The 23,521-nt window shown below is 36.9% G+C and overlaps 2 protein-coding genes across 2 annotated transcripts in view; both read left to right on the top strand.

The window, feature by feature from the left end:
- ndst2a (N-deacetylase/N-sulfotransferase (heparan glucosaminyl) 2a) overlaps positions 1 to 9,414 on the top strand; it is a 197,457-nt gene extending 188,043 nt beyond the window's left edge. Inside the window, exons 11-17 of the mRNA XM_056470651.1 lie at positions 930 to 1,026; positions 1,137 to 1,260; positions 1,552 to 1,726; positions 2,089 to 2,259; positions 5,343 to 5,452; positions 5,580 to 5,682; positions 8,431 to 9,414. Coding sequence (XP_056326626.1) covers positions 930 to 1,026; positions 1,137 to 1,260; positions 1,552 to 1,726; positions 2,089 to 2,259; positions 5,343 to 5,452; positions 5,580 to 5,682; positions 8,431 to 8,556 — 906 coding nt within the window. The 3' untranslated portion in view covers positions 8,557 to 9,414. The remainder of the gene's footprint in view (positions 1 to 929; positions 1,027 to 1,136; positions 1,261 to 1,551; positions 1,727 to 2,088; positions 2,260 to 5,342; positions 5,453 to 5,579; positions 5,683 to 8,430) is intronic.
- A 10,020-nt stretch (positions 9,415 to 19,434) lies between these two features.
- The window catches only part of si:dkey-174i8.1 (arylsulfatase I), a 6,395-nt gene continuing 2,308 nt past the window's right edge, over positions 19,435 to 23,521 (top strand). Inside the window, exons 1-3 of the mRNA XM_056471605.1 lie at positions 19,435 to 19,901; positions 20,611 to 20,943; positions 21,027 to 23,521. The exon at positions 21,027 to 23,521 is cut by the window's right edge and continues 2,308 nt beyond it. Of these exons, the coding sequence (XP_056327580.1) occupies positions 19,642 to 19,901; positions 20,611 to 20,943; positions 21,027 to 22,122 (1,689 nt within the window). The 5' untranslated portion in view covers positions 19,435 to 19,641 and the 3' untranslated portion in view covers positions 22,123 to 23,521. The remainder of the gene's footprint in view (positions 19,902 to 20,610; positions 20,944 to 21,026) is intronic.

The raw sequence follows: 23,521 nt of genomic DNA, 5'->3' as shown, positions 1-23,521 counted from the left end.
CAAATCAATCATTTATTTTAACAATGTAGGTTCACAAACCGCTCATAACACAGTAATTTAAGAATGTTATAAATTAAAATTAAATAATATGTTAATATTTGAATGTAAACACTAAAGGCATTAGTAAAATTAGTGTAAAGGCATTCGTAATATTAATTGACAAGTCAAAATCATTTTATTATATAATATAACGTATAAATAATTATAATTTATATATTAGGCTTCTAAAAATTAATTAGCAACAATTTTTTGTAAAAAAAAACAAAAATAGTTTGTAGCAAAAAAGATGGAAAGGGACCATTTTGATTTATTTATACTGTAACAAGATAATAGATGGACCGGGACCGTTTGGATTTATTTATGCTTTACCAAGATGATAGAAATGGCGTAATCTGTCATTTTTGTTTTAGATTTTCATTAGGAATACAGTAGGCTGTTCTTGAATATACTGTATTGCTTTGTCTTCTGGGTATATTTCACCTTCATAAACCTAGAATCATTCATTGTAAATGTAACGTTAGAATATTCTCAATTGATTTTGAACTTGCTTGTCACATTTAAAAAAAAAAAAAATGTGAAAACCTTTGACCAAAAAAGCTTCTAAAACTTTTGAATGCATTATGGTATTATATATATAAAATATAGTTTTCCTTTCTTTTTTTGGATAATAAAATATGCTGTTCTGTGTTTTTTTTTTTCTTTCGATGTGATGCTGTCTTTAGTATGTGGCCTGAGAAATGTGTAAAGATTGTTATATTTCTATCTTGCAATACATGTGAATTATCCCTTTAAGATATTTAAACAATAGAAAACACAACATATATTCCAGAAAATACGGTAATGATCATTTAAAAACATAATAATGAACAAATCTAATTGTACTGATCAAACAGTGTGAGAATGCTTCCTTCATCTTTTCACCCATTCAGAACCCCTGCCATGACAAGAGACATAAAGACATCTGGTCCAAAGAGAAGACCTGTGATCGACTGCCCAAATTTCTGGTTGTTGGCCCACAGAAAACAGGTCAGTCTTATCATTTCCAGACTCAAAGACTAAAATCTTTAGCAATTTAAACAAATAAGTAATTGCTTGGCCCCAAACACCAAACATAGAGCTTTTTTTCTCCCACACAGGTACTACAGCTTTGCACTCCTTCCTAACCCTTCACCCTGCCATCACCAGCAACTTCCCCAGTCCAGTCACCTTTGAGGAGATCCAGTTCTTCAACGGGCCCAATTACCACAACGGCATTGACTGGTAATATACACAGCACTGCTTTGCCTCTCCCAGAAGATGAAGCAGACACAAACCATTACTCATAATAAATTTGTTTCACCACTCCACTTTATTATATCTTTAACACTGTCTAAGTTTCATATCGATATCCTAATAGATCCATTACTTAGCTACAGGACATTTTAATAGCGAGACATCATTTATAGTATCTTGTAATGGAAAACTAATCCCAGTTTATTTGAAAGTAAAACCGTTCTGACTGTTGCCTCTTGAAGCATATTTTCAGGTACAGAGCGTCTTAATCTCTCGCAGGTACATGGACTTCTTTCCCTTCCCCTCAAATGTCAGCACAGACTTCATGTTTGAGAAAAGTGCCAACTACTTTGACTCAGAGGTGGCTCCAAATAGAGCTGCCGCCTTACTGCCCAGAGCCAAGATCATAGCAGTGCTCATCAACCCAGCCGACAGAGCTTACTCGTGGTATCAGGTACTCCACAACAGCTTTCTCTCACTTTGAGCCGTGATTGGTGTAATAGTCTAGCATTGCAATCATTTAAAGTTCCAGTTGTTAGCTATTTTTTTGAATGAAGTGGCACTTAGAAAATATCCCCATTATCTGACACAAAGCACTGAATTACATGTCTTTGTGGCAGCTGTAGATTTTTGCCTCGCTTTCTTTCTGTCAGTTATTTTGTGCATGAATGCCGTAACTATAAAAGAGCAGAAGGAAGTCTTTTTTTATTTATTTTTTTGCAAGCTTTCTAGAGTTTATCTTGACCGTGAATCTGCCTCCACCCTTCTCTTTCACCATGGAACTGATGACATGGTGTGTGTTTTATGTCTTGTCAGCATCAGCGAGCACACCAGGACCCCGCTGCTATAAACCACACTTTCCATGAGGTGGTAACAGCAGGTCCCTCTGCATCTAAAGAGCTGCTGACCCTTCAGAACCGCAGCCTTAATCCCGGGACTTACGCCGCACATCTAGAGCACTGGCTCGTGCACTTCCAGGCCAGACAGGTAGTGCTTCTATCTGTGGGGTTTTCATTTTGTTGAGTAGCCATTGAAGGTTTTGTTAGTTTTGTTTGATCAAAGAGCATAGAATCACCAAGAGGTGACACTCAAGTGCAATTTGGGAAACAGCCACTAGATGGTGCGGCGGCCATTTTGGAATGAAAATTCCAATAGAACAACAGCATATTATAAGTCTGTAAAATAAACTATTAAAAGTGCTGATGATTGTGATTGTAAGTGTTGTATCGTCGTCTTTCAGCTTGTATCTCAGCTTTTATGTGCTTTTTAAATAAATAAATAAATAAATAAAAAAACAAAGCAGCTGCTTGCCATCGCGACATCAATAAGATCCTATGGACAGCCCACCGCTTTCACTCCAAAATGGCGGAATCCGGGGCTGTTGCTGGGCGCTGCTGTTGCAATGTAACGTTCTATAGAGTGTTGCCTATTGGTCATTCTAAGCTCTTTGGTTTGATTTAGATTTTAGTTTTATATTTTGTTTTTATTTGAATATTATGCTTCATCAGATATGGCAATTTGGTTTTCAGCTCATTTATTTGTTTTAGTTTCAGTTATTTATTAATTACAGTTATTATTAATTATTTAAGCATCTAGCTGAAATGAAGTCTGTTTTATAGATACCAATCATAGGGGTGTAAGAACTCACTCGTAAATTTTTAGAAAGCGAGCGGGATATTTATATTTGTTTATTTGCTATGAATGCCCATGTTCTGTGCATGTACTTGATTTTTTTAAAGGTACAGTTTATATATCTGACTGTTTGTCTGTATTAAAAGACAAAATTGTATTACAAATAATACATAAATATGTTTATACATTTTAACATAAGAATTGTTGTGCTGTGAAGTAAAATATACTACTTTACATGGAAAGCATCGTCAATCCACCGTGATATCAAATTGAACCAAATCGATGGCATGATAAACGTAACCAAGCTGTGAGACCAGTGTAGGTTCACACTACTAATATATATATATACACCCTGCTGTTTCTTGTCTGGTTATTTTTTTTTATCTAATTTTGGATGTATCGAGTGATTCTTGATATTTTATTCAGATTTGAAATGGGCTGCTTTAAATGTGGTTTACACTTTGCTTTACATGGTAATAAGCAGAAATGACATTTATATAATCTGCACTATGTAAATTACTCACAAATTATAGTCTTTTACTATTTACAAATTACATGATAAAAATTGTGCTCTGCAGCAATCTAGATTTGTGATTTTAGGCAATTTAGGCTCTTGGATTACTTTTAAATTACTTTTGACTTGACTTCGTTTTCTGTGTTTTTTTTTTTCAAGCCTAAAAGGTAAAAGCATATGTTGCAAATTGATTTATATGAGGCGTACAAGGTCAATTATGTTGCGTGAATATTCTGTTATACAGTATAAAACTTATTAGAAAGAAAAATAGTGATGTGAATCAATAAATGATAAATAATGTACTTCCATTGTGTGATTTATAATCATGTAATCTAAAAAAATGTCTTATTATGAGCGTTTTAAAAGGTGTTATATTCTGATTATAAGGACTGAATGTTTGGTATCTGATAATGCAATCCAGATAACAGGGAATCAGTTATTAACCAGCACTTGCCTGTTGCATTTGTGTCCAAATGATTATTTACTTTTAAAAATGTTTTTTTTTTTTTTTGGTTGCACTTTATTTTAGGGTGTCGTGTTACTAAATTTAACTACTTAGTAATATAAATTAATTCTATATACTGTGTAGTTAGGGTTAGAATGCAGTTTAAATTTAGGGTTAGTTGAATGTTAATTAAACATAATTATAACGCATTATTAATTGTAAGTACACGGGACATGTGTGACAAGGACATAGGTCTCAAACTCAATTCCTGGAGGGCCGCGGCTCCGCATAGTTTGCTCCAACTAGAGGTGTGAACCTACATTGGTCTCAGAGTTCGGTTACGTTACATTTATGATGCCATCGATTCGGTTCAATTCGATATCTTGGTGCATCACGGTGCATTGACGATGCTTTCCATACACAATTTTATATTTTCCTTAGCAACACAATAATTCTTGTAATAATATGTATAATTTATAAATATATGTATATGTTATTTGTAATACAATTTTACTGTACAATAATACAAGAAGGAAGATATATGAACTGTACTTTTAATTTTGCCTGCTGAAAGAAAACACTCTTTTTGAATGCATCAAACAAAAATCAAGTACATGCACAGAACAAAATGAGCATTTATATCAAATAAACAAATGTGAATATTATCCGGTTTGCTTTTTGAGTGTTGTTGAGTTTTTAAACGACTGATTGGTCACACACTCAACAGTAAGGGCTGTGATTGGATCTTACACTCAGCGCGGCTCTGGCGCTGTTCAGCAAACAATGACACAGACACTGATGTTAAACTGCCGCGGCGATCAGCTGATCCAATATTATCATTATAGTCTGTATCCACAAGTAACGTTATTGTTGTAACAGCTGAGAGAGGAGATAAAACATTACCTCACGAACATGCCAAAAGGTCAAAGGGGCCCCTAAGAGGGAGAGAAAGAGAGAGTTTACAGCTTTCATTTTTTCCTAGCTAGGTTCTGATGTACTTCAGGGTCAGTGATAGACTGTCCAGCAAACTCACAAGCAGTGAATTGTGCACAGTTATCTGCTTTTAAATTGTTGGAGCGTTTTAATTACTCGTGGTTGCCTCCCTCGTAGTAAGCTACCGCCATATAAGGCATATGAGATAAATGACGTCAGTACATAATAACCGGTTGTGATTATTACTGAACCGATACCGAATTATCCGCATCTGCACTGCGGTGCATCGAAGAAACATTTTGACACCCCTATCTTCAGCCCTAATCAAACACAACTGATTCAACTAATCAAGGTGTTCAATCAAGACTACTAGACACTATCAAGCACGTGTGACTTGGAGGTGGTTGGAAGTAAACTGTCGCAACCCTCTAGGAATTGAGTTAGAGACCATTGCTTTAAAATAAAGTGTTATTGTTTTGTTTTTTTAACAAAGCAATAGTAATCCCAAAATAAAATAATGATTATTGTTTGTTTTCTGCACATCAGCTTCATATAGTCGATGGCACCCTGCTCCGCTCCAACCCAGTTTTGGTGATGGACGGCATCCAGCGCTTTTTGGGGATCACCCCAATCTTCAACTACACACAGGCCCTTGTGTGAGTCCCGCTGTTGCTCATCTCCTTGCTCTATTATTGAACCTTCATTAATGTATGCAGATTTGAAAATCATCTGAACATGTCTCTTTTTCTCTCTTTGTCTCTCGTATAAACCTGCGTGTTGCAGCTTTGATGAGGGTAAAGGATTCTGGTGTCAGAGGCTGGAAGGTGGACGTCCGAAGTGTCTGGGGAAGAGTAAAGGCAGAAAATATCCTGAAATGGCCCCTGAGGTAGATGATAGGCTCATTTCGTCTCTCCTCTCTCATAAAGCATGCTCTCTCTGTCGTTCTGAGCGACGCCGGTGGCAAGGACATGCCGTTATAGACGTGTGAGAAGTGATGGGCTCGACCTCACACTGATCAGATCGCCATGGGTGCTGTACATCACTAGATAGCTTTCAACTAGTGGAATATAACAATCATTATTTTTGTTGCTAACAGATTGAAACGACACCGGGTCAGTCATGACGTTTACAGTTTTTACTGCTTTTCACAAAACTTTGACTTTGTCTGGTGCATAACCAACAATTACAGTCAAAATAGCTGAGTGGAATACAAAAGCACATCCTGTCTCAATGACCTCTTGGCCATTTACTGGTAGATCTGTGTCATGTTTTACTTCGTTACTTTATGAAACAAATAAAATATGAAAAATAGCATAGTGAAAAGAAAAAAAGGGGGGAAAATAACAATAAGGAGAGAATATGAAGTTCACATGAAGCATCAGTTAAATTGATTAGCTGATTCCTCTACATGAATCTTTTGTGATTTTTATAAATAATAACAACAGCAACAGTTAGTATTATTATTGTTGTATGATTTATAGTAATTAATTTATGAAAGTTTTATTAATAATAACAATAGCCCAACAGTTTCTCATTGTTTAAATTATAATAATTTAATTATAATATGATTCATATAAGAAAGTACTAATCATTTCTAATGGTGAAAACATATTCATATAATAACAATAATAATAAATAATAATATGATATTAATAGTATTTATTTGTTTATTTGGCAGGGACAGTGTGCATTAATTAGCATTGCTGCAAATGCACCGGAATTATTCATTCATTCATTAATTCATTCATTCATTTTCTTTTCTTCCCTTTATTAATCCGGGGTCGCCACAGCGGAATGAACCGCCAACTTATCCAGCACATGTTTTATGGAGCGGATGCCCTTCCAGCTGCAACCCATCTCTGGGAAACATCTATACAGACTCATTCACACTCATACACTACGGACAATTTAGCCTACCCAATTCACCTGTACCGCATGTCTTTGGACTTGTGGGGGAAACCGGAGCACCCGGAGGAAACCCACGGGGAGAACATGCAAACTCCACACAGAAATGCCTACTGACCCAGCCAGGACTCGAACCAGCGACCTTCTTGCTGTGAGGCGATTGTGTTACCCACTGCGCCACTGTGTCGTCTATATTAATATTGTGCCGTATAATATGATACTAAAATCTTAGCAGATATCATACTAATATAATATCAAAAAGCACATTTGATAAATGATAATAAACTCAAAATGGTGGGGGGTCATTGCACTGACTGACAACTCATAGGAGGGTCATTTTAACATTCAAGCACAAGTAGAAAGTGCAAACCTGATTTGTAATTGATGCATATTAGGATTTATATTTCAAGCATTACTTGTTGCTAGTGCTAAGGTAAATCAGCATGTTCACAGCTGCTGAAATATATCTTTGGCTCTTGCAGCATGTAAACCATGAAGAAGTGTTTGTACAACAAAATGCATGCGGTATAAAACTGATAATAATCGACTGACCCTTAATTATTCACAAAAATAGAGCTTGAGTAAAAATAGAGCACTTATGAACAGTTTTCCAAGGTTACTACATTGAAATCAGCCACAGAAAGAAACTGCATGCATGTTACTCTTGACTACATACACTGAGAGAAACCCAAAGTAAAACTAAACTATAGTGGAGTAACTTAAATGTCTAGTAGGTGGTAGGTTAAACCACAAGTGGCTATATATACAGCTGAAGTCAGAATTATTAGCCCCCTGAATTATTAGCCTCCCTGTTTATTTTTTTTCTTCAATTTCTGTATAATGGAGAGAACACATTTCTGAACATAATAGTTTTAATAACTCATTTATTTTACCTTTGTCATGATGACAGTAAATATTATTTTACTAGATATGTTTCAAGACACTTCTATTGAGCTTAAAATGACATTTAAAGGTTTAACTAGGTTAATTAGGTTAACTAGGCGGGTTAGGGTAATTAGGCAAGTTATTGTGTAACGATAGTTCGCAATATAGTATCGAAAAATATATAGTTTAAAGGGGCTAATAATTTTGACCTTAAAACGGCTTTTAAAAAATTAAAAACTGCTTTAATTCTAGTCGAAATAAAACAAATAAGAATTTCTTCAGAAGAAAAAACATTATCAGACATACTGTGAAAATTTCCTGGCTCTGTTAAACATCATTTGGGAAATATTTAAAAAATTAAAAAATAAAAAGGGGCTAATAATTCGTTTATATATATATATATATATATATATATATATATATATATATATATATATATATATATATATATATATATATATATAAATATATATATATATAAATAATTATTTTTTTCTGGGTTTTCACCTTTAATTGATAGGACAGTAGAGAGTATTGACAGGAAAGTGTGGGGAGCTGAGACAGGGGAAGGTTCAGCATAGGACCACGAGGCAGGAATCGAACTCGGGTTGGCGTGAGCACCGGAGAGTGCATGTGTTGACGCACTAACCACTACACCACTGGAACCGACTAGGGGGCTGTACAGTTCTGACTTCAACTGTATATTTGGGGGATCGAATCATTTTCGGGCCAAAGGAGCAGTTTGAGACCCCTTCATTAAAGCAAAGGCACTCAGAAATGTTCTCTGATTTGCAGGCTTTCTTAAACCGCTGTTTGTGTGTGTGTCTCTCTCTCTCTCTTCCAGACTCGTGCCTTCCTGACGGAGTATTACCGGGAGCACAACCTGGAGCTGCTGCGGCTGCTGAATCGGCTGGGTCAGGCGTTACCCTCCTGGCTCAGAGAAGAGCTCCAGAGCACCAGCTGGAGCTGAGAGGACGTCCAGTATCTGAACGCCTGAAAAACCCTGTCCCCTCACTACAGAGGTACCAAAACCACTCTTCAAATCCATAGTAGCAGACGAAATGGCTGACGGCTACGAGTGGACTGCAAACCTCAGCCTCTCGCTGCTGCCGAGGTGCTCACATGACACGACGAAGACGAGGGAATGCTGAGAAATGTAGTCCCTCCTCTTCTCTTAATGAGGAGACCTGCGAATCAGGACCAGAATGCACTAGCGGTGTGGACAAGCATGTATTTACTGGTGACTTAAAACTAAAACACACAAAGTCTAGCCTTGCTCATCTCGTCTGAGGAATGATTGTAAAACATTGTACATTTAAAAGCGTTGTATATTTTGGGTCCGGGCGGGTGGGATTGTAGAGAATAGACAGCGTTTGTGTACAGCCAGAGCTCTGTTTGAGTAGGACGTTAAGATGACGTGAGAAACCCAACAGCTCTTCTCCTCTCCGCACGCACAAACGCACAAAGCTGGATCACAAACCAAACGGTCAGAACGTATATGCAATTGAGGGAGCATCTGTACATGTCTGAATCCAGTGGAAAGCTTTTAATTCAAGTGTCTTATCAGGTGTTTCCCTGTATTTCTCCTAACCATGCACTTTCCTTTACACTACACACACTGATGTGTGGAAGTCGATGCAGGCGCTGTGGCAGATGTGTGTTGTATGTCAGGAGCTGTGAAAGCAGGAGAGGAGAAGGGCTGAGCTGGGCTTTGTAAACTGTCCTACACAAGGAGAGGCATCTGTTTTGTCCTTTTTTTGTAAAAAAAAATGTATTTTAAAAAAACTCAACGCTGTATTATCTCTAATAAACTCTTAGAGAGGTTGGATATGTTTGTGTCACTCATTTGATCTGGATTTTGGGTAGCACTTTATAATAACTGCACTATGAATCATTAATATTTACCTTCGGCCCACTAGCCTCAATCAAGCTTGGGTTTTGTCCCTTAATAAGAAATAAGATTTGGGGACCCCTGCTCTAAAAGGATTATCAGCATTCAGGCATAAGAACTGTTTATAACTTTAGTAAACTTTAATAAAGAATCATTTTATTGAGCTATTTTTATTATTTAATTACTGTACCGGAATACTGTTGGAAAATGAAACACTGTTTATTTCAGTTGTATCTTTTTTATTTATCTATGCTTGTAGAATGTTTATTATATTTTCATGCAGACACACTCCCCTACAGAATCATCCCAGTCAATCTAAAACGATCAGTTCTTTCTAAATAGATATTCAAGTCATTTGGTGAAATTGTATTTATATCACAGAATAACAATTTACCGCATCGTTACATGTTTCGCTAATAATAAACAAAATACGAGAACACTTATAATAATATTATATATACAGTTGAAGTCAGAATTATTAGCCCCCCTGTTTATTCAGGTAAGGGTAATTAGGCAAGTTATTGTAAAATTATGGTTTGTTCTGTAGACAATCAAAAATATATACATTTACATTTACATTTAGTCATTTAGCAGATGCTTTTATCCAAAGCAACTTACAAATGAGGACAAGGAAAGTGGAGACTAAATAGTTGAGTTTTTAGTCGTTTCTTGAAGACAGCAAGTGACTCTGCTGTTCTGATGCAGTTAGGGAGTTCATTCCACCAACTGGGCAGATTGAATGCGAGAGTTCGGGAAAGTGATTTCTTCCCTCTTAGGGATGGAACCACGAGGCGACGTTCATTCACAGAACGCAAAAAAAGGGGCTTAAAGGGGCTGATAATTTTGACCTTATAATAATGTTTTTTTAAACAATTTAAAACTGCTTTTATTCTAGCTGAAATAAAACAAATAAGATTTTCTCCAGAAGAAAAAATATTATCAGACATACTGTAAAAATGTCCTTGCTCTGTTAAACATCATTTGGGAAATATTTAAAGAAAGTAAAGAAAAAAAATTTAAGGGGGACCAATAATTCTGACTTTAACTATAGAGGACAATGACTTGTTCTAATTGTTGTCATTTATAAGGGATTTGTAAAGCACAAATACTCCTCACTTTAGATTAGGTCACACAACAGGATGAAGTTAACTTAAGTTAACTAAAGCATTTCTTAACATTTCTTAACAACAATAATAAGATATATAAATGTTAATTTGAATAGTTTATTAATCATTTACTTACTCATTCTGAATGATCTTATAAAACCACTCTTCTTAAATGCCTGGTTTGTAAATAATGCAATAGTTAATTTAGTGAAAAAAATTAATTATTAACGAAGTATGAAAACACAGTCGTTAAGTACATTATACATGTGCATATGTCAAGAATACAACATTTCTAGCTGTATTTTTAAACCGCTTACTAACATCTATTAATGTAGAGTTAATGCTTAACTAATAATCAATGAACTATTGGCTAATGCTTGATAAATGATTTATAGTGTGTAATTATTATAAGTGTTCTCGTATTTAGTTTATTATTAGCGCTGCATGATATTGAAAAAATGTAACGATGCGGTAAATTGTTATTCTGCGATATAAATACAATTTCACCAGATGACTTGAATATCTATTTGGAAAGAACTGATCGTTTGAGATTGACTGGGATGATTCTGTAGGGGAGTGTGTCTGCATAAAATATAATAAACATTCTACAAGCATAGATAAATGCAGTAAAAAAAATCTAACAGTATTCCGGTACAGTAATTAAATAATAAAAATAGCTCAATAAAATGAGTCTTTACTAAAGTTATAAACAGTACAAGTTCTTATGCCTGAATGCTTTTAAAATCACTTTAGAGCAGGGGTGCCCAAACGTTTTCTTATGATGGTCCAAAAACCAAACTTGATTGAGGATAGTAAGCCAAAGGTAAATATCGTTGCCATGGGTAATGTTCTGATTTATTTAATAATGTTTAAAAATGGCTAGAAAACATTGTTTTATATTAACATACAGTATATTTTTTACATTTTATAATGAATTTGTTACACCAAAACTCGCCGATGTCTTCTGCATAGTGCTCTATCTGCTGAGTGACAGTATTTACATTAGTTAAAAATCTGATTCATTTATCATGTTTATTAAAAACATTTCATTTCAGTTTGCTTTATTGTAGCTCAGCAATAAAGCAAACAAAAAAGGTTACGTCAAATTAGAAATGATTATCTATCAAATTAGAAAAACGATATCTGTGTTAGGGTGGTGCAGTAGGTAGTGCTGTCGCCTCACAGCAAGAAGGTCGCTGGTTCGAGCCTCGGCTGGGTCAGTTGGCATTTCTGTGTGGAGTTTGCATGTTGTCCCTGCGTTCGTGTGGGTTTCCTCCAGGTGCTCTGGTTTCCTCCACAGTCCAAAGACATGTGGTACAGGTGAATTGGGCAGGCAAAATCGTCCGTACTGTATGAGTGTGAATGGAGCAGCTGGTAGGGCATCCGCTGCTTAAAACAAATGCTGGATAAGTTGGCGGTTCATTCTGCTGTGGCGACCCCAGATTAACAAAGGGACTAAGCCGACAAGAAAATGAATGATATCTGTGTTAAAGGCATTTGCCCAACCCTCTCCATCATCTCACTCTACTATGAGATGGGATGCTGGGCCAAAGCAAAGGTTACAATCGGCCAACTTTGGCCAGCGGGCCCTACTTTTAGCATCTCTGTTTTAGACACATGAAAATGATCAATATAATACAGACGCAACATTGCATATCCTGTGTTGTGACTATTGCGAAATCCATGCTGGAACGATATATTGTGCAGCCCTCATTATTATTATTTATTTATTCATTTACAGACAAAATTTTGGGGTCTCTTATCAAAGCTTTCTTCAAAGCATTCATTTGATCCAAAATTGACTACTATGTTAAGATTATGTTTTTAGGATATTTGTGTACATAATTTTACACTACTTTTGAAAATATTGATGATATTGTGCAAAATTGATATTATTTGTTATTAATTATTATTATAAACCATGCCATTTTTAAAAAGAATAATAAAGAACTTAGTTTGTAATAATAATAAACATAGATATTTTAATTTAGAAGACATTTTTTGAATGACAATACTGGAGTTTGATTTGTTTTCTTTTTCCAATAAAACAACTTACTGACCCCAAACTTTTGAACAACAGGAGCTGTTCAACCACCTGTGGTTGTTTTTACTATCTGGAGGAGCGCTATAATGTCTTTATATTGACTACTTAAGAACAAACAAAGTCGGTGCATATGGCGTAGTGAAAAGTGCACCGACACATGCACACTGGTATTCTCGGCGACCCAGGTTTGATTACCGGCTTGGTCCTATGCCGATCCTTCTTCTCTCTCTGCTCCCCACACTTTCCTGTCAATTCTCTCTACTGTCCTGTCAAAATAAAGGTGAAAAACCCCGAAAAAATAATTATAAAAAAGAACAGACAAACAAATGTGTAACATTTATACTGTCTAAAATTGAATGCTTACACATTCATGTGGCTTAGCCTCCATTGCAGTGCCTTGAAGCAAACCACATTTCTCACACCACAGATCACACTGCTGTTTAATGTGCTTCCTGTGGAAGTTTTGCTGAGAGAAAACACTTCTGTTAAAGTATTAACTTGAATGAGATCATTTCCCTTTTAAAACACACTATTCCTAAGAGTTTCCCCAATTCCTCCATGCATGAGAGCCTGTTACGCAGCTGCCGTTAGTCTGTGTTGTTAGTACTGTGTAAGCACGAATAACTGCACTTGGTTTCATTTTTGAAAGCCGTTTTGGTATACGACTCCTTTAAGGAGCTTCAGTAAGAAATATTGTATTTGTCATTCCTTTTCTCTCCACTTAGTGGAGCTGTAGACTTGAGTAATTTGGCTCAACACTCTCTTCGTCTCCTGTAATGCATGCACACACGCACTGCACACCTGGAACATTTCCACTCATCCATCAATAACACATGGGCTTTAATGCTTTATGTGCTGCTCACTGATTGTTTGGCCACAAAAGCATTTACACCTTCATTGGGTGTGTTTGGGTGGCTAAGTGGTTAGCATAGTTGCCTCATAGCAAGAAGGTTGCTGGATCAAGTGAGTATGTTTGTGTATTATTCATATTTAAGTTATGTCAAAGAGTAGGCATGGAATGATAACAGTTTTCAAGGTTTACCACGGTTTGGAAAGGTCAGGGTTTTAAAACTACTGAAATTTTCTGCTATACCGTTCCTAAGGTATATGTAAGTTTGTTTGTTTTTTACATTTTGTTTTAAGTTTTTAGGACAACAGTATCTCCAGCAGAAAAGATATCCGAAGATGCCATTTTAAATGGTAAAGAAATCTGTGTTTTTGTAAATTAATACAGCAGAAGTCAATCATTCATTTAAATTGTTTAGCCTGACATGTTTACTGCTCCAAAAATACTTAAAATGTTTCACAAACTAAAATATTTTGTGCCCAAAGGGGACAACGTTTTAGTTTTTTACCCAGACATTTAAAAATATATATATATTAAAGCAGAAATCACGATACCGTGAAAATGTGATATTTTTATCCAAGGTTATCATACCGTCAGAATCTTATGATGATTATCTAGGCCCATGCCTAGGAGAAACTGCTGCATCCTGAACTACTTATTGAAAAGACTTTGTTTTGTATTAAAGAACATTTAAATTCATTGAATATTTTTTATCACACTGTGCTTTCAGAACCCTAAAAGAATAGCTGGCTAAAAAGTAAATATTGCAATTTTATACAGTGAAATATGAATATTCAGTGAATAGATTAGCAGAAAATGTTGCGTGAAATATCCCTTCAAATGAATATGAATGAAAATATATGTACAAAATTGGTTTAATTTCAATCCTATCTGACATTATCTTCTGCAGAATACAAAAGTTGATTTGACTGTTTTGTGCTTTTTAGACTTTCATTAAATGGACGAGAAGGCTTTAAGGCTTGATCAGGTCATTGTTAAAGGGATAGTTCATGCAAAAAAATATCTATTTATTTACTGTTTACTCTCTCTCTCATGTGGTTATAAACCTCTCTGAGTTTCTTTGTTTTGAATGCAAAAGAAGATACGGTGCTCAAAATAATTGAGTACACCCCAGTTTGAAAATGAATATTTGTATCCATTTCTCAGTGAATATAGGCAATGTATATTGGTGCATTAAACAAAACAGATTTATTAAACAGATATATTTATTAAAGTAATATTTTAGTCATCAAACATATTTAGAAATTGAAAGATAATACAATTTAACTCAAACAAAATATTGCAAAAAAAATTGAAAACCTACAAAATTTCAACTAAATTTTAATGAATTTATTATTATTTTTATTTTATTTTAATTTTTTTTAGCTGTACTAGTTTTTGGACCGTTATCATAAGTTATTTTGTTAGATAAGCTCCAGATTTGGCTTCAGTTCTGACTAATCTAATGTATATGCACAAATAAAATATTGTATAGCTTCATATTAAAATATATAAATTTAAAAGAGAGATTTGTGAGGGTGTGTTTTTATATGCGGAGCACTGTATTTTGAAGAAAGCTGGAAACCTGTAACCATTGAGTTCCATAGTAGGAAAAACTAATACTATATAAGTCTATGGTTACAGGTTTCCAGCGTTCTTCAAAATATCTTCTTTTGTGTTCAATGAAAGAAACTGAAACAGATTTGGAACAAGTGAAGGGAGAGTAAATGATGACAGAATTTTCAATTTTAGGTGAACTGTCTCTTTAAGTTGGTGCTACTCGACGTCTGTATAGTCTCATAGTAAAACAGTTTAATTTCAGGATTTACTAATTATTCAAAAAGGTAATGATTCGCACTCATTAGGTAATTGCTTTGTACTCTTTTTATTTTTTATTTTCTTATTTTTACATTCTTCAGGTGATTTAAAGACACAAACGTTTCGGCACAATGCCTTCCTCAGTGTGTGACACAATCCTCTCACTCAACCCTTTTTATCCCACAGTCAATCACAATGCGTCATTAGTTGTGGCCACTCTCATTATTTTCATTCATTTCATTCACACAAGGACTATCTATCTTCACACTTCAAACATTATTCCACAGAGAAACAATACATCAATTATCATTTGCCTAGTGTACATCAATACAGTGAAAATCCAACAGCTAACATTGAGGGATTTACTAATTACTCATTCATGAAAAGAAATGATTTAAGTACTTTGGTTTGCAGCAAGGCCCGAATATGTCTCCTGAAGCAAATCCAGTTGCACTAAGGCCTTAATAACAATTAATTGCTCACTAAACGGTAAACAGTCAATACTGCTCATTTTGAGCATGTTTTCCCTCTTTCCCTCTGACTGCCGCCTCCATTTTCTCTCCTGCTCTGAAATGGCTGTGAAATTTCCCACTTGGGTGAGATTGTCGTCTGTTTTGGCTTAATGTAGGAAATTGACTCATTTTGTGGCATTGATTTCCTCTCTGCTACATAGAAGACATCGCTGGCAGAGCAAACCTGAGAGCGGTCGATAGCCCTTCAGAGGGCCGGATATGTGTGTTGCACTTCTCATCTCATAGGAGAGAGAGAGAGAGTGTGTGTGTGTTTGTTTCCTCCATTTTAATTTTCACAAGCTTCGTCAACTGGTGTGGCCTTTTACATTCCTCTGTAGGGGATCCAGTTATAGCTGTTGTGTTCGCAAATGTCACATGATTTATGCTAAACCATGGCTTTGGTGGATACAGTGCCACAAACTTCTGCTTTGATTTGTTGAACTGGGAGGTTTCACAGCATGATACGTTTACTCTAAATGCGCACAAGCTGAGGCCAGGTTTTTTTGGTGCGGATTTGAGGTTGCTACTAATTGTATTATCTATGGAAGTACACGCATTAAAAGATTGTGCTTATTGTTAATATTTTAACAGGATAGATCTTGAGGTTAGAGGTTAGTTTCCTTTATATTTTTTAAAGCTTTTAAGCCTGTTGCCTTAATGCAGCGTTTTTCAATCTTGGTCCTCGTCCCCCGACCATGCTGTACATTTTGTATGTTTCTCTTTTCACTTCAGATGTTTGTTATAATTCGACAATAAGTGCCCTGCAAAGTGCACTCCACAGGATAGTGTGTCATATTTCAGTTTGGAGGAGCATATATGTTTTATTCAAATGCTATTTGGTGTGTCATATGTGACTTTCTATTGTATTTATTTACATATTTTTATTACTTCACACTTATCTAGTAAGGAAATGCTACAGGAAATGCCGTTGTGCAAATCTACGAATGAACATTCCAAAGTGAAATAAAGGTTTCCTGGCTCAGGTAGAGAACTATTAAGGAGAATCGGCTCGGTAGCAGTGCACCCTGCATAATGATCTGTTGACACAGTTCTTGCATGGAGCTCTTCTAACAAGCTGATTATCAGGGTGCCCGTGGGGTCTTAAAAAGTCTTAAATACTAAATTTTAGGCCTTAAAAAGTCTTAAATGCACCAAAATATGGTGTTGTATGTCTTAAATCATTTTAAACAGGTCTTAATTTTCCTCCGTCCAAATAAAGCTACCCAATTGGGCCGACATCAATCCATCATCAACAATTCATCTTAATAAAATCAAAGAAAGAAAACTAAAAATGACACAATTCCTCATGATAATAACAGAGTTATATATTCCTTTACGTTATTTTCCATTCATACAAAAACTATTTACAGAAGAGGGAGTAGACATAATATTTATAAAAATAGGCATGAAACTTAATGTTTTATAATAGAAACACATTCGGTTGAATAGAAGTTATACTCAATCAATTTGGATCAAAAGCCAACAAATATATATTTTTATTTATGTAATTGTAGCCACAATAAATATACTTTTGACAATGTTAAACTTGTTGTTTTTATTTAAAAAAGAAAAAGAAAGAAAGAAAGAAAAATGAATGTTATGTTGAAAAAAAATGTATACAACTAGAGGTTTCTTCTTTTGACACATTAAGGTATGGCACTAAAAAAAATTACTACTTGATTTATTTATTTTGGACAAGCAAAAAATATATATATATAAATTCCATTGGGCCAACCCGGCCATTAGAAATGGTCATTAGTGTTTAGCCCTGTATAAGTCTAAAATTTCATTAACAATGGTCTTAAAAAGTCTTAAATTTGACTTGATGAAACCTGCAGAAACCCTGATTATCCAAATCAGGTGTGTTAAATAAGACAGACTTGAGAAACATGAGGATTGGTGGGGCTTGAAGACCGAGATTGAGAAATGTTGCCTTAAAGCATAGGTGTCAAAGTCAATTCCTGGAGGGCCGCAGCTCTGCACAGTTTTGCTCCAACCCTAATCAAACAGCTGATCCAAATAATCAAGGCGCTCAAAAGAATCTTGAACACCTTGATTAGTTGCATTAGCTGTGTTTGATTAGGGTTGGAGCAAAACTGTGCAGAGCTGCGGCCCTCCAGGAATTTACTTTGACACCTATACCTTAAAGGGTTAGTTGACCCAAAAAAATTTATTCTGTTATTATTAATTATTAATCCACTCTCACCCCAATGTTGATCCAATTCCTTAAAACTAATCAAAACAATTTTAGATGAAATCCCAGAGCTCTAAAATGCTTGAAGTGCAGAAAAGGAACCAAAGATTTTGTCAAAACATTTCATCTGACTTCAGTGGATCATCTCGAATCTCACAAAGCTCCAGAAACACATTTGTGACATTGAAAAAATGCCCTCTCTGCAATAAAATAGAGCTAAAATAAAGCTCTTGGATTTCATCTAAAATATCTTAGTTTGGGTTCCAAAGATGAACAAGGGTCTCAGGAGACTATAATGGCATGAGGGCGAGTAACAAATAACACTCACTTTCCACGCAACAGCAGAATGTACCACCAATTACTCTGGTAAATCTTTTACACAGCAGATGCTCTTCCAGCCGCAACTCAGCACTGAGTACAACCCTCAGTTCTGGGAAACACGCACAGACTCTCCCATTTACACACTACAGTCAAATTAGTTCATCCAATTCAGGTGGAAACCAATGCGAAAATTTGGAGAACATGCAAACTCCGAAACAGAAAGGCTAGCTGGGACAACCTTCTTGCTGAGACAATTATGCTAACCACTTAGCCACCATTCCGCTCAAATAACACATTTTTTATCTTTGGGTAAACTAACCCTTAAAAATATGAAGTAAATAAAATGTTTTCATAATTATAAAACATACTTTAATCAACTTTATAGTTTCAATTTAAAATAAGTTGGTCTTTAAAAGCTTAACTGTGACACATCAATTGTGACATTGTTTTGTCATACAGGTTTAGACCAACATGAGCGCAGGTGAATTTAATTTGTAAGTTTAATTTGAGCTTCCCCTTTAACTGATATGCATCTAATCAGTGCTTTATAGATTACATTCACATTGGTGTCAGTACAACAGATCAGTGCCTTTCAGTACTCACGTTCACAACAAACCTCACTTAGCCTGTTTACAGGGAAGTCAGCCTCTGTTCTGGGAACTCATTATCAGGTAAAGGCCTTTCTGTGGTTCTGGGATAATTAGAGGATCAATGACACAATGTGTTGGTTTTGTTTCACCAGCACAGCTTTACTTGTGGTGTAATACACTTACCGTCCAGGTGGTGTCAACAATGTATTCCCTGAATTTTCTTCACGATTCCAAAATTTCCAAGGTTCCCCTTAACAAGAAGCTCTCAAATGCATATCATACAGTGAACTTAATTTCATGGTAATGTTAAGTTAACAGAATAATTTGTGAATGTCTCAATTTAAAATAATCCTTAGTTTTGCTTTTTACACTTATAACACATTCATTTATTTGTCTATAATCCTGATCCTGTGAGTGAGTGCTAGAGGAATGTAACATTGTCCTGTTAGAAGACAGCAGTGTTTACTCTTGGACAGTTCATAATATTACTCAGACGTTCAGTATCCCATCGTAGTCTCACAAACCGAGAAGAACAAACTACATGCAAAATTTCATTTATCAGCACTGGTTTTAAACAAAATGATCATTTTTACTAGTGCAGAAATAGCAACTTTAAGCACCATGAAGGATCTCAACAGCAAGTGTTCGCTATTCATTTGTCTTGATTCATTTGGAAGTCAACATTAAGAGTTGTTATTTACTCCAGCAACCTGGTGGATTGACGTTCACATTATGGATGTGTTGGCACTCGGATTCTGGTTGCTTCTAGGACTATTACACACTATGGAAGGAAAGGTCCTCAAACGGGGTAGGGTTCCCCCACATATTGTTTTTGTGATGGTGGATGACCAAGGATACAATGACATCGGGTACCATGGCTCAGAGATTCAAACACCCGTGTTGGACCAGCTGGCTGGCGAAGGGGTGAAGCTGGAAAACTACTATGTTCAGCCCATCTGTTCACCCTCACGCAGCCAGCTTATGACTGGACGGTAAGAGACCCACTTTTGTTGTTATAATAGCACAAGTTGGTTAAAAAAAAATTAATCCATTTGTATTTTTAAATGAGGCACACTATTAGTCCTAATCTTATTTGGATTATCTTATTGTATTTATATTTTATCACATGTTCAATATTAGCAGGATTGTTGTTATGTTGTGATTAAAGGTAACACTTTATATTGATTGTCCATTTGAGTATTAGTAGACTGTCTGCTTTATATCTGTTGATACTGCTCCTTCAACAGACATTTAACTGACTATATGAAACTTTGCAAGTACATGTCAACTTACACTAACCCAAACCTAACAGTCTACTTATAATCTAATGAGAATTAGTTGGCATGTAGATGCAACAAACGGACCATCAAAATAAATTGTGATCGATCTTTTTGGTATTGACAAGGGTTCAGTCTGGTCTTTGAGTGCCCCACTACCCTGCAGAGCTTAGCTACAACCCCTATCAAAAACACCTTAAGCCTAAAGTTGAACTCCATTTGCGCTTATTCATGGATGAGTATACATAAAAAGTTGCATGGAAATCAATATATTAGCTGCACAAACTAATCAAGGTCCTTGGAGGTCATAGAAAATTACAGGTTGCTGAGTTTGATCAGGGTACGAGCTAAACTGCAGGGCAGATTTGAGAAACTCTTGAATATGTGTTCTGTCTATCACACCACCACTTATTTTTTACTTCAGGTATCAGATCCATACTGGTCTTCAACACTCCATCATTCGTGCACGTCAGCCCCTCTGCCTGCCCCCTGACACACGGACGCTCCCTGAGAGGCTCCAGGAGGCTGGCTACAGCACCCACATGGTAGGGAAATGGCACCTGGGTTTTTGTCGTCCCGAGTGTCTGCCAACAAGCCGTGGCTTTCAAAGCTTCCTTGGATCACTGACGGGCAGCGGAGACCATTTTAGCTTCCAAAGCTGTGACGGAACAGAGGCCTGTGGGTTCGACCTGCATGATGGAGACCGGCCGGCATGGGAGCTGAGAGGAAATTACTCAACAAGGCTTTACACTGAGAGGTGAGAGACTGCATCCATTTGTAAACCACAAACTGCTTCTCCTTGAGTCATGCAAGCTTTTGTGGTCATTTGGTCTCTTGCAGAGTGAAAGACATCCTGAGACGTCATGACCCCCGGAAGCCTTTGTTTCTGTATGTGGCGCTTCAGGCAGTTCACACACCTTTACAAGCTCCTGGACATCTTCTCAGACGCTACCAGGCCCTTGGCAACCGACCTCGACGTCATTATGCTGCAATGGTGAGCGGTGTAGATGAGTCAGTAGGGGAAATTGTCAGTGAACTGCGTGAGCGAGGCTACTACGACAACTCTGTGCTCATCTACTCCTCAGACAACGGGGGCCAGCCTCTCTCAGGGGGTTGTAATTGGCCCCTGCGTGGTGGCAAGGGCTCCTACTGGGAAGGTGGAGTTCGAGCAGTTGGCTTTGTACACAGCCCACTTTTGAAAAGGAAGGGGGTGGTGAGTCATGCTCTGATTCACATTTCCGACTGGTATCCAACCTTGCTGTCTCTTGCAGGATACAGAGAGTCTGATTCCAACCATCTGGATGGTCAAGATGTTTGGGAAACTATAAGTAGTGACCTGACCTGTCCACGAACTGAAATCCTCTTCAACATTGATCCGGTATCACGCAGACATGGAGATGTCAATACAAAACTCCTAATGCTGAATGGTTTTGGGATTTGGGATACAGGAGTGCGTGCAGCCATTCGAGCTGGTGACTGGAAACTTCTGACAGGGAACATCGGTGATGGAGATTGGTTCCCTCCACAGACGATGCCTGGAGGTCCACAGCAGTGGCAAGGCATGGAAAAGCGACGAGATCAACGAGGAAAGTCTGTCTGGCTCTTCAACATCACTGCTGATCCCTATGAGAGGGCAGATTTGGCAGAGGCACGACCTGAGGTGGTCAAGGTTCTGTTGACTCGACTTTCAGAGTACAACCGGACTGCTGTGTCTCCACGCAATCCGCCTGATGACCCAATGGCAGACCCGCAACTTCATGGAGGGGTTTGGACTCCCTGGCTAGGACAGGAAGAGCACAGAGATGAAGGGGACGATGAGGAACCAGACAGCATCAACAGAAAGGCCAGATCCAAGAGTACTTGCAGACTCTGCAAACTTAAGGCCTTGTTCAAAAAGGTCGGTACCCGTATGCAAAGGGCCACTTTATTCTTGTAGTCAAACGAAGTAGCTGTGCATCCACAAAGCTATTATCCAATCATTGGCATTGACTTGTCCTCAGATGTTGACTTTAGAAACGCTTGATGCCGTGCCTGCATTGTGAAATAGGATTTCTACACAATAGTTTGCACTTACCAGGCATACATGTCTTAGGCAGAATTTCCCATTTGTATGATGCAATGGATTTTACGGAAAAGTTCAGATCACCTAGTGTTAATGGGATCCAGGCAGGAGCAGTGACTCCACAAGCTCTTAGCATAGATATCACTGGATCTTTATTAGATGATCCCAGTATTTAACCACAGAAATGGATGTAGGTAGTGGCATTGATTAGATAGGAAACAATACTGCACTTATATTGTTCTTCACTTATTCGTGGACCAGCGTTCTCTTATCCAGCCTGTTTTACTTTCTCTCATCTATCTCTTCTTTCTCTGACATGCCTCAGCCTTGCACTCCTCCTCACGCCTCTCTCATTCTTCTACCTTTAGCTTTAATGCTTGTGCTCTATCCAAATCCGCTGTGACATTGCCCACCAGTACCAGAATAACACACAATTCTTCATTGTTTCTGCACTTTCTCCTCCACCTGTTTCTCGTCCTCTTGCTTTCCTTAGTTTGAGTAGATAAGGTCAGCAAGCAAAACGGCAACAAAATACGTTATTTTATGTAAAACAAGGGTTATTTGAGGAGGAGGATGATAACTCTTGGGTATGAAGGCTGTGTGCCTTTATACAAAACATTCTTGGCCTGTTCATCTCTTGGTTTCAAAAGACTTTAACACAATTCACAAGACGTGTGATGAAATGGGCTCTATATTCAATGCAATGCTTTTGCTCAAAATATCTTTTATGTAGATGCTTTTACTCTATGATCTATCCTTCTGATCTATTCACATTAACAGTCCTACTGTAAAGATGTATTCTAACTGTCGCAGCCTGGTTAATATTAATTACCCTCAACTAATAAGCAAAATAATCTATATCAAGAAGTGAATTGCTTTAGACACTATTTATATGAGGTAATTACACAAGGGATATGTTTCCTTATGTCCTACTGTAACAAACACTACCTGATGACCTAGAGCAGTGGTGCTCAACCCTGTTCCTGGAGATCTACCTTCCTACAGATTTCAGTTGCAACCCATATCAAACACACCTGCTGGTAATTATCAAGTGCTGCTTCAGGTCCTAATTAATTGGTTCATGTGTGTTTGATCAGGGTTGAAGCTGAACTCTATAGGAAGGTAGATCTCCAGGAACCGGGTTGAGCTTCCTTGATCTAGGGTAATGTTTATCAAGCCGGTTCTCCTCCAGTTATCCTCGCTTTTGGTCCTGCAACAAAAACCACGAGTGGACATGACAGCAGGACTGTGACAACATTAAATACGACCCGAA

This window comes from Danio aesculapii, chromosome 13, assembly GCF_903798145.1.
Source record: "Danio aesculapii chromosome 13, fDanAes4.1, whole genome shotgun sequence".
In the NCBI taxonomy this organism is placed as follows: domain Eukaryota; kingdom Metazoa; phylum Chordata; class Actinopteri; order Cypriniformes; family Danionidae; genus Danio; species Danio aesculapii.
Note: the sequence above shows the minus strand (reverse complement) of the source record. Positions and strands in the feature narration are given on the sequence as shown.